The sequence below is a fragment of the Bradysia coprophila genome, chromosome IV, assembly GCF_014529535.1.
Source record: "Bradysia coprophila strain Holo2 chromosome IV, BU_Bcop_v1, whole genome shotgun sequence".
Classification (NCBI taxonomy): Eukaryota; Metazoa; Arthropoda; class Insecta; order Diptera; family Sciaridae; genus Bradysia; species Bradysia coprophila.
The window spans coordinates 7,434,732-7,448,710 of record NC_050738.1 but is presented as its reverse complement, the minus strand read 5'-3'; the positions used below and the strand labels follow the sequence as shown (position 1 = coordinate 7,448,710).

At 37.6% G+C, this 13,979-nt stretch overlaps 2 protein-coding genes across 39 annotated transcripts in view; one reads left to right on the top strand and one right to left on the bottom strand.

Moving 5' to 3' along the window:
* Window positions 1-13,979, top strand: part of LOC119066071 (Down syndrome cell adhesion molecule-like protein Dscam2) — a 139,127-nt gene that overhangs the window by 106,437 nt on the left and 18,711 nt on the right. For 11 of the 38 annotated variants that reach the window (XM_037168306.1, XM_037168317.1, XM_037168314.1 and 8 more), the window contains exons 11-18: window positions 260-547; window positions 10,931-11,022; window positions 11,083-12,496; window positions 12,557-12,924; window positions 12,991-13,003; window positions 13,268-13,447; window positions 13,506-13,737; window positions 13,800-13,976. In XM_037168306.1, coding sequence (XP_037024201.1) covers window positions 260-547; window positions 10,931-11,022; window positions 11,083-12,496; window positions 12,557-12,924; window positions 12,991-13,003; window positions 13,268-13,447; window positions 13,506-13,737; window positions 13,800-13,976 — 2,764 coding nt within the window. Of the gene's footprint in view, window positions 1-259; window positions 548-4,582; window positions 4,871-5,135; window positions 5,424-5,577; window positions 5,866-6,081; window positions 6,370-7,086; window positions 7,375-10,930; window positions 11,023-11,082; window positions 12,497-12,556; window positions 12,925-12,990; window positions 13,004-13,267; window positions 13,448-13,505; window positions 13,738-13,799; window positions 13,977-13,979 lie in introns of all 38 variants that reach the window. The other 27 variants (XM_037168309.1, XM_037168320.1, XM_037168313.1 and 24 more) reach the window with 6 other exon arrangements.
* On the bottom strand, window positions 1,241-2,856 carry LOC119066073. The gene is made up of 3 exons (XM_037168343.1): window positions 2,483-2,856; window positions 2,005-2,417; window positions 1,241-1,944 (listed from the first exon to the last, which is right to left on the bottom strand). Exons 1-3 carry the CDS (start codon window positions 2,754-2,756, stop codon window positions 1,618-1,620), a joined length of 1,014 nt encoding a protein of 337 aa, XP_037024238.1. The 5' UTR covers window positions 2,757-2,856; the 3' UTR covers window positions 1,241-1,617.

Here is a 13,979-nt window from a genome sequence, read left to right as displayed (position 1 = left end):
CGTATCAACAACTTAGTGATCGATTTAGTGTCAGGAAAACATGCTGGAAATTATACATGTCTCGCCAAAAATGTGGCTGGTGTCGCGGAATATACCGCAGAATTAGTTGTTAATGGTTAGCCGAAATGTCCAGTCTAATCACAATAGTCATCAAATAATTATTTCCAAATTCCAAAGCCTACAAAAACTGACCCATCATTTCTCTTTCATGACCCTCTGATATTCCGGTTTCACCACATTTTATTAAAATAAATTTTAGTTCCACCAAAAATCGCTCACTTCGATTTTGGAGACGAACCATCAAATTACGGGGATACAGCAAGTGTGTCATGTATAGTAACATCGGGAGACTTACCAGTCGATTTCAAGTGGTTGTTCAACGGAAAACCAATATCTGAATTTGCTGGTATTTCAACCGCTAAAATGGGCAAACGAAATTCGGTGATGAACATTGATTCAGTCAGTGGAAAGCATGCTGGCAAATACACTTGTCTCGCATCGAATACGGCGTCCATTGTTAATTTTACGGCTGTTTTAATAGTCAATGGTATAAAATGGGAAAAATATTTTAAATTATTTAAAAGCTTAGTAATATAAGTCCGATATCCTGTTGTTCCTACGTTTCATCATTGGTTCATAGTCATATTCCTCTAATTCAACTCGTATAATACGAAGCAAAAACTATGTTAGCATTCTCTAAATCAATCTGTCTGATGAGTTCTGACGGATTTTTGTGTTTTTATGTGTTCTAAGCTCCACACTACATACTTGACTGCCTGACATTATTAACGATTTTTACGATTTTCGGTTGCATGCAGTTGCTCCAATAATAGTTCCCCTCTCATTCGGGGACGAGGCTGCAAATCCAGGAGATAGTAATGCCATTCAATGTATGATAACGAAGGGTGATCTTCCATTAAATATAAAGTGGACACTGAACGGTAACTTAGTAAGAAGTGGTGAAGATGGACTTTTTATCGGTACAATGTCGCCGAGACTTAACACGTTAAGTATTGAATCAATAAACTCTTTTCATCGGGGTAAATTTATGTGCATTGCTGAGAATGCAGCTGGAAAGAGTAACTATACAACGGAATTGAGAGTTAATGGTGAATGAAGATTAACGTAGAGATCGTTATCACTTTATGGAATTCATTATTTTTATCTATCCCGCATCAAAAGTTTCATATTTCCGTTCGCAGTTTCACCACAGATAATGCCGTTCAAATTTTCCAAAGGCTTTATTGAAAATTGTTCTGTCAATACAACATTTTGATACACAATTCATGATTACGATTTGAAAAGACAAAAAATGAGTTCAATTAACATTAATGACCCGTTTTGGTCATGTCAGATGTGTCAGAAGTGATTCGAAAATAATGAAAATGAGTTCAATTAATATTAATGGCCTGTTCGGCCAGTGATTTGACAATGAAAATGAGTTCAATTAACATTAATGACCCGTTTTGGTCATGTCAGATGTGTCAGAAGTGATTCAAAAATAATGAAAATGAGTTCAATTAATAGAAATAACCTCTTCGGCCATGTCGTCATCCTTCAGGCTATCAAACGTCCGAAATTCACCCGTTGAATAATACCGAATTATTCGAAAATCGTTCAGGTCATGCCCCCAAATAAACGCGTCAAATGTCTCACCTGATTTCCTAGCTGTCGCTCTCCACTTCTATTCGAATGATTTTGGTTTCGAAGATCGTCATCCAAACCGTTGTAGTCATAGGTAAATTGAGACTTTACCTCGTACCAGCGTTGGTATGCAGGGGTCTTGACTCTTATGTCCGGAAAATAATGATGAATTCCATCATCGACCATGTATTTAAAAGATATTGGTTGCGACAGCATGGCGTTCGTATCAATTGTGTCAGATATAAATCTCTTAAACAACACGCGTAACAAACGGTCCTCGTATCCCTGGTACTTGTATTTCTGAAAAAAAGGCAAGAGTTCGTTAGTATCTGAAACGTTTGGCTATTTACTAACACTTACCTTTCCCGCATACACCAAATACTTATAATTCGTCCCTCTTTGAAAACGCCGAAGTGCCGTGCAATCTCTGTGGCTGCAGCCAGCTTTGTACTGCAAAATTCGATGTGGTGCCACTTTTGCTATGTGCCCTTGTGCACATCGGATTTCAGTGGTCACCTGCGTGTACAGACCAAGCTTTACCAGGCTGTATCCCTGCCATATGTGCTTGTCAGCTCCGTTCCAGTAATCCAAAATCGCTTGTCTGTATTCGCTCTTTGGTTTCGTTTGGTACGACGGATGAGTGGTATGGCTGCATCCGAAGAGAGTTGTGCCAGGAACACCACATAAAATAACTTCTCTGATGTGACCAGCAGCGCACTTGTACTCATACCGCCATCTTTGCTCGGAAAAAAATACACGGCGAAGCTCATAGCCTAAATTGAAACATAAATCTTGCTGAAACTTTGTCTTAAATGTTATAATTCGCATGTAAACTTACCCAGGAATTTCGGATTACTCTGCCAGTTCGTCAAAATTCTTTCTTCAATGTCGTCGGCATTATGTTTAACAGCTCCATGGCACTGGTAGCATCTTCTACCATCCTTCAACAATTGCATTCGTTTCGTCGATACATGCCCACGATCGCACTCAAATGTAACGCTGTACGAACCGGTCGCATCGATAAACTTGTATCCCGCGAAACGCTCCGGCTGGTCTTTCCATATCTGCTCAACTTTTTTCTTCAATTCGGCCCGCGTATAATATCTAGACATTTTTACTTGAACACCTCGGATAAATATTATGACTACGGTTGTGGGATTAATTACTTTTACATCCTACACACTTCCCATCAATTGAACCAACGAATTCAATTTTGATTTTGTCGATTGGCACCATTGACATACCATATACTTTGCGTGTCCAAGCAGTTAAAGAAGTGCCAGGTAGCGTCAATCAAAATTCTGAAAGGACAGTTTAGATCACATCTGATTTGATCGGAAAGGCAGTAAGCAATTTAGAAGGTTTTTTTTGTGCACTATATGTATTTTACATGCTACATGCGTCGAAAACGGTACTTTTCATGTTTCACCCACTAATTTCGACTTCCAAAGCATGCAAAAACCACTCGGGATAAAAAGATGAAATGTCTCGTTTTCGCGTGTTTATTGACCTCGGTTACGCCTCGGATCAACAAAATTCACACAAAAACCATACTTTTCATCTTTTTATCCCAGGTCATGTAAAATACTAATGCTTTTCTGATCTTTCAAACATGAGAAGGAAATTCGTGTGAAATGGTAGAAATGTAAAACCCTAATGAAATACATGTAGAATGAATGGAACGAATTACATGAAGAAAACCAACAAAAGTGGTAAAAACGTATGTTGATTGTTGAGTTTAAATTGGACAAAATATCAAAATTCTAATCATAAGATGTTGTGCAACAAAATGACGATCGGCTGTACCTCCACCGTTTTTGATATCCGCCTTCTTGGTACATGACATATGCAAGATTCTTTTCATAACATTTTCATTGTTCATTTGTCAACAATTGCGAAGTGACATTTCAGTGTATTTTTAAGCTTTTCGAGATATCGCGAAAACTGCAGGTTATTTCATTAACTTTGGGAACACAGTTTCTCCAATTCAAATGAGTGATAGATCGTTGGATTCGTCTTTCAATTCTAGAGAAGTCGCATCTTCAATTTTTTCGATTAATTTTGTTTGTTTTCGGTGCAAAGTGTTCAAAAGTGAAGGCTTGTCAGAGGGTCCCGCGAACAGTTTTTCGGCAATTACTCAAGAAATAATTATTTAAAATCATTGTTATGCTGTACTAATGTCGGTCTTGGGAAGAACTACTACAGGTGGAGTGTGCAAGTACATCCACAAGATTTATGACTGCCAGTAACGAATTATTTTCAATTCGTTCAAATCGTATCCACAATTCGGTTGGCATAAATTTGGCTACCCACCAGCATCCCCATTAAAAGTTCAAGAAAGTAAAATGTCGGTTCTAATTACCGCGAGATGGAACCCACTCTAATAAGCTTTACATTGCATATTAGATTGTGTGAGTTTGATATCTGCATTGTACGATTGGCTGGATCAATGTGATCTAGTATCAGATGTAAGATAATGCCATTCTTTTTCGGTGATGAGCCAACAAATTACGGTGAAAGTGTGGGTGTTCAATGTATGATAAATAAAGGAGACCTTCCGGTAGACATTCGGTGGACATTGAATTCGTCCCCGATTGTATCGGGAGAAAATAGCTTTACGATAACGAAACTTAACTCAAGGACGAGTGCGCTGAATGTTGAATATCTTGACGCCGTTCACCGGGGTACTTATAAATGCATCGCTAACAATAAAGCAGGATCCTCCGAATATTCATCTACATTGATCGTTAATGGTTTGTTCGTGTTAAACTGACGAAAATCTGTTTGTTTGTTTTCTGTATTGTATCCAAGTCCTATCGTAGTCTCCTACCTTCCCTTTTCTCTACAAGATTGATCTATTAATGCCGATGCAAGTGAAAGCTATATATATATACGTATCGCAAAATTTCGGTTCATTTGTTTCATTTTATTATTGAAGTGCCTCCGAAGATTGCCCCCTTCTCGTTCGGAGACGAAGCTTTGAGCTACGGTGATACCATTTCGATAACATGCACAGTATCTGGCGGCGATCTACCCGTTGCTGTTGAATGGAAATTAAATGGTTCACCCTTGGAGGCTTATCTCGAAATTCAGACCGAAAAACGCGGGAAACGAATCAATAATTTAGTTATTGATCTAGTATCGGCGAAACATGCCGGCAAATATACGTGTTTCGCAAAGAATGCGGCCGGTGTCGCAGAACATTCATCCGAATTAATAGTAAACGGTTAGCCGCAACGACATTTATTTTGAGAACAGAAAAGTGCTGACCATAAATTTGCCTATCCACCAACATCCCCATTATTCCGCTTCTCACCACAACGTTTAGTTGATAACATGATAAATCGCCAAAATTGTCTGTGTTGCTGATCATCGGTCCATAATGTGGTGATACCCATTATTGTATGATAGGACGATGAAGTCATTTTCAATTTGCTCGTTAGCGTACAATTTTCGGAAAGATTTGATAATTTTTCATACATTTTTCTTAGTTAAACCAAACATTGCTCCTTTCGATTTTGGAGATGCACCGGCTAGTTTCGGTGATACTGTCAGTGTTTCTTGTATTGTGTCCTCGGGAGACTTTCCGATCGAATTTAAGTGGTACATCAACAATAAACCGATATCTGAAGTAGCTGGTATATCTACCGTTAAATTGGGTAAACGTAACTCGGTAATGAACATTGATTCCGTCAACGGTAAACATGCTGGAAATTTTACCTGTCTCGCCAAGAATTCTGCTGCAACAGTCAACTATACAGCGAATTTAATAGTGAACGGTATTTGCATCAGCCGCTAATTTTTAGATAATTAGTTTTAACCTAAAATCCTACAATTGTTTCTTGTTTCCGTGTCCTTCATCCATCTCGCTGCCGTGCAGTACATGCAAATCATCTTTCTCATTCAAATCTAATTAATTTTTCCATCATGCAGTGCCTCCTAAAATTGCACCCTTCACCTTTGGAGAAGATGCTATGAGTTATGGAGATACCATTTCCATTCAATGTACAATATCGGGGGGTGATTTACCAGTCGATGTTGAATGGAGACTGAACGGTTCACCGTTGGAATCGTATCTAGAAATTCAAACAGCGAAAAGTGGCAAACGTATCAACAACTTAGTGATCGATTTAGTGTCAGCAAAACATGCTGGAAATTATACATGTCTCGCCAAGAATGCGGCTGGTGTTGCGGAACATACATCAGAATTAGTTGTCAATGGTTAGACCAAAATGTCTCTGTTTGACAGTATCCACCGATTTTCCTTTCCGCTTTTCACCAAAAAATTCTACTTTTTAACTGAGAAACTGGAATGTTTACCATTTCCTTCTACGTATCAGCATAAAGTAAAAGTAGTAAAAACTAAAAAAGAAAAATCATTGTGAGGAGTGGTGCAGTTAATTTTATTTTATTGTTTCAACGCATCTTCTTCTACAGTACCACCAAATATTGCGCACTTCGATTTTGGTGATGAGCCATCAAATTATGGTGATACAGCCAGTGTGTCGTGTATAGTCACTTCCGGCGACAGTCCCATAACATTCAAATGGCTGTTCAATAACAAGCCGATATCGGAAGTATCTGGAATATCGACCGTAAAACTAGGGAAAAGAAATTCTGCAATGACCATTGACTCTGTGAATGGACGACATGCTGGAAATTTTACTTGTCAGGCCGCCAACTCTGCAGCAACTGTTAATTACACTGCGGTCCTTATTGTTAATGGTATTACTGGTTACTCAACATTTGCTTAGATTCTATTTTATTTCCATTCCACGTATATTTCCTGACACTTCACTAACACAACATTGTCCCTTTCGAATGTGTAATGATTGAGACAAGTCCCAAGCGGACGAATAGCTTGTATACTGAACATATTTCAATTCTACATCCATCAATTTTTCAAATTTGTAATTTACTTTCCTTGCTGACCAGTATCGCCTAAGATTGCTCCATTTGATTTTGGCGATGGTCCATCTAGTCTCGGCGAATCTGTAACGGTTCAGTGTACTGTATCCTTCGGAGACATTCCTATCGACATTTCTTGGCTATTTAACGGCAAGCCAATCAATTCTTACGGTGGCGTTACAACATCGAAATTTGGTAAACGCGTCAATGTATTGTCAATCGAATCAGTGTACGGCATTCATGCCGGCAATTACTCGTGCAAAGCCAAAAATGTAGCAGGAACGGTATTCCATACCGCTGAGTTAATTGTGAATGGTATGCAAAAGCACTTTTTTTAACACTGACACATTACACCGCTTTATATATTTTGTTTAAGTTCCGCCAGTACAGAATTTTGGATATATTTTTCCAAAGACAACGTTATTTGTGTGCAGAGACGAGTTAAATTTTGAAATACAAATTCGTCGTTTAAATGAGGGCTAAATGATTCTATCTCCAGTATTTTAAATGAATTGTCGACATTTACCTTTACAGTGCTTCCTCGCATAACTCCGTTCGCCTTCGATGGTGGGCCAGCAGAGACTGGACAGTACCAAACTTTGACTTGTACTGTTCAAGCGGGTGACTTTCCATTAAACTTTACTTGGCTTTTAAATGGTATCGAACTCAGAGATTCATTTGACATTTCCATATCTAACGTTGGTAAAAGGAGTACTTTTTTGACCATTGAATCCATTCAAGCAATACATGCTGGTACATATACATGCCTAGTAAGCAATAAAGCTGGACTATCGCAATATTCTACCGAACTAAAAGTGAATGGTTAGATAAGTATTTGATTTGCATGTTACGGCGCATTTCTCACACAAATTGCCGGTTCATCATAACAAAATAAATATGGGGCTTCATCATAACAAAATCACATCATGACGAGCTTTCGTACCATTATTCGTACGAATTTGAAAATCATCTATCATTTTGGCCAATGGTGTGGAGCTTTCATTCTTAGATTTAACGCTTCTCATTCCAGATTAATTATGATCTACTCTCTGTCTAAAGTCGCTATGAAATGTAATGGACGAAAAGTACGATGTCAAAAACACATCGCATATTCTTCATCCAATTATGATTAACTGGAGTCAAATGAAAAGGGCTAGGTAAACTGCCAATTTGTGCGTGTACAGTACATGTGTAATATTTGTATTTTATGCCATTTCACATTTTCATCGAATTCGTTCAAGTCATTAAATGCTAATAAGGTTTGGTGTTTATTTCGAATTTGCTTGTCCGTTCATTGTTTTCGGTTCGCAATTCATTTCTAAAATATAATGATTAATGAAGCCAGTTTGGTAACTTCGTTGAAGTAAGTTTAGTGAATTTTTTACTTTTACACACCCACTTTTAGTCTTAAAGTTTGTATAAGTATTCGGAACCAAAAATATTATAAAATGCGAGATAAACCATTGATGGTCGTCACTATTGAAATGAAGGAAATAATTATGGAGATTCGTTGTAACGTTTAACTTACAGAAATTATCTGATAGAAGCTGGAAAATCGTAATAATCGTGCTGATAGGAATCTCTCCTTAAGATCAAATTGTACAAGGATGGGAGTGTCAACTAATGCAAGGGATTAGTCAATGACATCAATGTTGGGACATATAGTCAAGGGAATCTGGATTAGAATTTGATTCAGCCAATTTGTTTTCTTCACTTTTTCCGACATTAGAGATGCTATTTGAGATAAAATGAAAAATTAACTTTCAATCGATGCAATTCTAAAACAACTCATGCCTTCATTTGCTGCATTACTATTTACTGTACCCGCGATTTTTGCTTTGCTACATATTAATGTATGTCAAGATCACACAGAAAAAATTTGGTTCTTTTGTTCGAAATCACAAATCGAATGGTGAAACAGCGGAACTCCCTTGCTATCCATCAAATCCTACCCAAAATTTTATCCATATCCCAAATTCATTTCTACTAATTTTTGATTGATGTAAACAAAGAAAATTATTGAAGTATAATTAACGTTGTAAAGACGGCAAGGATACCATAATATCGCTATAACATAGTAACATAATTATCGATTCTGTTACTTCTTTTGATCTGAACATTTTGCAAAAGATTAATATAAAAAATCTTTTACTTCATTAGTTTTAACATTTTTCTGTGTAAGACCTATTTAATCAGAGGTCATCGTTCACTGTTACGTCGGTGATAAGAGATGACATGGTCTAGGTCTGATCTATTTAGATTAAACCAAAACATTCTAAATCTCGAGTCGGGATAATTATTCACTAAAATTATGTAGAAGAACAGATAGTATAAAGCCGTACGAAAACTTTAGTAAAAGTTAAAAATTTTAAATGATTTGCCGACGACAATAATTTTCTTGTTTCATTCAAGTGCATGCTTAAACATTTTTATTTCCAATTTTTACTCACTTTAATTTGTCCTTTTTAAAATTTGTTTAAATTCTTCAGTTTTATTAATAAGAAAATATTTTCAGAATTGTTTTCAAACTACACTTAAAACCTGAAAAAAACTATCATTCTTATGTATTCAGACACACTCAGGCAAACGATTAAACCGATTTTATAAATTCATTTTACAGTCTGCTGAAGCCTGGCTGTAATACTTACTAAAGGAAGTTGTAGGCATGTTCGATAATTCATTCGATTGATAAAATATCAATTATTTCCTTAGAATTGATTATCGATATTTTGAAAAGAATCAATCGAATTTTTATGCCTATAATCGGTAAATATCGATTGATAATCGGAAATTTCGACACTGATAATTGGTAAATATCGACTGATTATCGGGATAAATCGACTGATAAAATCGGTATACATCGACTGATTATTAGTCTATATCGATAGATAATCTTTAAATATCGACTGATAATTAATATTGACTGATTATCGGTATACATCGACTGATTATCGGTATACATCGACTGATTATCGGTATACATCAACTGATTATCGGTATACATCAACTGATTATCGGTATACATCGACTGATTATCGGTATAAATCGACTGATTATCAGTATACATCGACTGATTATCAGTATACATCGACTGATTATCTGTATACATCGACTGATTATCGGTATACATCAACTGATTATCAGTATACATCGACTGATTATCGGTATAAATCGACTGATTATCAGTATACATCGACTGATTATCGGAATACATCGACTGATTATCGGTATACATCGACTGATTATCAGTATACATCGACTGATTATCGGAATACATCGACTGATTATCGGTATACATCGACTGATTATCGGTATACATCGACTGATATCCGTATATATCGACTGATAATCAGTATACATCGACTGATTATCGGTATACATCGACTGATTATCGATATAGATCGACTGATCATCGGTATACATCGACTGATTATCGGTATACATCGACTGATTATCCGTATATATCGACTGATGATCAGTATACATCGACTGATTATCGGTATACATCGACTGATTATCGATATACATCGACTGATTATCGGTATACATCGACTGATTATCGGTATACATCAACTGATTATCGGTATACATCGACTGATTATCGGTATAAATCGACTGATTATCAGTATACATCGACTGATTATCGGAATACATCGACTGATTATCGGTATACATCGACTGATTATCGGTATACATCGACTGATTATCCGTATATATCGACTGATAATCAGTATACATCGACTGATTATCGGTATATATCGACTGATTATCGGTATACATCGACTGATCATCGGTATACATCGACTGATTATCGGTATACATCAGTATACATCGACTGATTATACGTATATATCGACTAATAATCAGTATGTATCGACTAATAACCGATATACATCGACTGATTATCGGTATAAATCGACTGATAATCGGTAAATATCGACTGATAATTTGATTATTAGTCGATATTAATCGATTATCGATAAAACATTCAATTGTTATTGTATCGATTATTTGGAAATTTCATCATCGATTGATATTTTTCAGTAACATGCCTAGGAAGCAATTGTGCTTTGATTGTCAAAATTGCAATAGCCTGAAAATAAGAACCTAAATTGGGCAACTGTAACATTTTTCAAAATTTATAAAGGCTCGCCCCTTGTAAAGAAAACATTGAAAACAAATCTGAAAATATAGTCCGTTCGTCTGTGCAAGTAAATAAATCATTTAATTTTGAACTGCAATTCATAACGAGATCCCAAATCAATAGAGTGCACAAGTTCCATGTAAAATTAAATGATTTCTTTACAAACTTTAGCACTTAAATGACTTTCAAAGAAATGTAGAATGGATGACTAATCTCTATCTCAAATGATTGCAGTACCGCCGAGATGGATTCTCGAACCAACTGACAAAGCTTTTGCTCAAGGATCTGACGCTAAAGTTGAATGCAAATCGGACGGTTTTCCAAAAGTAGGTTCAATCGTTTTAAAATTACGAAAAGTTTGTCATTTCGATTTCTTTATATCACAGCCTCAAGTAACATGGAAAAAAGCTGTAGGTGACACGCCCGGAGAATACAAGGACATGAAGCAAAGCAATAACATTCGTGTGGACGAAGGCACTTTATACATCGACAATATTCAAAAGAACAACGAAGGATACTATCTGTGCGAAGCAATCAACGGTATCGGATCGGGACTTTCAGCTGTGATTTTGATCAGTGTACAAGCACCACCGGAATTCGTTGAAAAATTACGAAACCAAACCGCTAGACGTAGTGAACCAGCTGTATTACAGTGCGAAGCGAAGGGAGAGAAACCGATCGGTATTTTATGGAACATGAACAATATGCGATTGGACCCAAAGACTGACAATCGATACACAATCCGCGAAGAAATTCTTTCAACGGGAGTCATGTCAAGTCTGTCTATTAAACGAACAGAAAGAACCGATTCGGCACTGTTTACCTGCGTTGCAACAAATGCATTCGGAAGCGATGACGCCAGTATAAACATGATCATTCAGGAGGTTCCGGAAATGCCATACGCATTGAAAGTTTTGGATAAATCGGGACGATCAGTGCAATTAAGTTGGGCTCAACCCTACGACGGAAATTCGCCCCTGAAACGATATATTATCGAATTCAAAACGTCCAGAGGTTCTTGGGAACATGATGTTGATCGAGTGATTGTACCTGGCCATACTAACGAAGCACAAGTACAAAAACTAAATCCGGCAACGACTTACAACATTCGCATCGTTGCTGAAAATGAAATTGGTGTTTCTGATTCATCCGAAGTAGTTCCAATCATAACAGCAGAGGAAGCTCCATCCGGTAAACCACAAAGCATTAAAGTTGAACCGTTAAGTCAGACATCGTTAAGAGTATTATGGAAGGCACCACCTCGCTCCGATTGGAATGGCGAAATTCTTGGTTACTACGTTGGATATAAGTTGACGAATAATAACGGATCGTACTACTTCGAAGACTACAAGTACATGATGGAAGAGGGCAAGGAATACAGTTACGAGTTGACCAACTTGAAGACATACACTCAATATTCGGTAGTTATTCAGGCGTACAATAAAGTTGGAGCTGGTCCGCTGAGTGAGGATGAAAAACAATATACCGCAGAAGGAACTCCCGATCAACCCCCAAGTGATATAACCTGCACAACTTTAACCTCACAAACAATTCGCGTCTCTTGGGTCAGTCCTCCATTGGAATCGGCAAATGGTGTTATTAAAGGATACAAGGTGGTGTATGCGCCCAGTGAATTGTGGTATGATGACAAAAACAAGGATTACAAAAAGACAGCATCGAGTGATACAGTTTTGCATGGATTGAAAAAGTACACCAACTACACCATGCAAGTATTAGCAACGACGTCCGGTGGAGATGGCGTCCGAAGTCCCCCAATTCATTGCCAGACTGAACAAGATGGTAAGTTTTCGGTGATATCTCGTCTAAGAACCTCCCAACTAAAAATAATATCTGTTTCAGTTCCGGAAGCTCCTACCGCCGTTAAAGCCCTAGTTGTCGGATCCGAAGCTATCTTGGTATCGTGGTTGCCTCCAGCTCAACCAAATGGCCTCATTACACAGTACACCGTCTACTCGAAAGAAGAAGGTACTGAATCGGAAGTGAAAAGTCACAAAGTTCCACCTTACCAGATGAGCTACGAAGCGTCCAGCTTGGACAAGAATAAGCCATTCGAATTTTGGGTGACAGCCAACACGAATATTGGAGAAGGTCAAGCATCTAAGAGTATTGTGGCAATGCCTAGTGATAAGGTTCCCGCTAAAATCGCTTCGTTCGATGATACATTTACCGCAATATTCAAAGAAGACTTTAAACTTCCTTGTTTGGCTGTAAGTACATTTTAGCCTTTTGCAGAGTTTTTCCTAATTTTCTAACTAACAATTGTTTTTCTTTAGGTTGGTGCACCAGGTTAGTTGACTTTATAGGATGATTTTACTTAGGACAATTTATATTAGAACCGAATGGACGGATCACAAATTTGTTTTTATGTGAGACTGAGCGGCTGAAATGATTCGGAATTTGCTTTTGAGCAACAAAAAAGCTCGAGAAACCTACCTTATATTCGTAGTATCTTTAGACAACTCTCTCAATTCGCGATCTCGTCCATTGGGTGAAATATGAATTTGACTAATAGGTCCTACGCATCGACCACTACAATTACTTCTCATACAGCTCCCGATATCACGTGGAAAGTGAAAGGCGTCGAATTCGTACCCAACGATCGTGTTCGTCAATTGCCCGAAGGTTCTCTTTCCATCAAAGATGTAATTCGACAAGATGCTGGTGACTACACATGCATGGCCGAGAATTCAATAGCCAAGGATTCAATTACGCACAAGTTGATCGTTTTGGGTAAATTTCATATCAAATTCGTTATCAACAAACATTCCATTGCAAGATCATATTGCAGCTCCTCCTCAGTCACCTCAAGTGCTATTGACTGCTACTACCACCGATTCGTTAACATTAAAATTGAAACAACACGATGGCGATACAGCTCCGATTCACGGATACACTTTGCATTACAAACCCGAATTCGGTGACTGGGAAACTGTTGAAGTGGCGGTCGATGCACAGAAGTATACAATCGAAAATTTGTTCTGTGGCTCACGCTACCAAGTATATGCAACTGGTTACAATAAGTACGGCAGTGTCAATTCATTCTTCCATTTAAGTAACTTCTAACATCGCAATTCCGTTGTAGCATTGGCGCCGGGGAAGCTTCAGACATTTTAAATACTCGAACGAAAGGCTCGAAGCCAATGATGCCGGAAAACTCAAAGTTCATCGATCCATCTTCGAATACTGTAACACTTCATTTACCGACATGGAAGGATGGCGGTTGTCGCATGTCCCATTTCGTCGTTGAATACAAAAAGAAGTA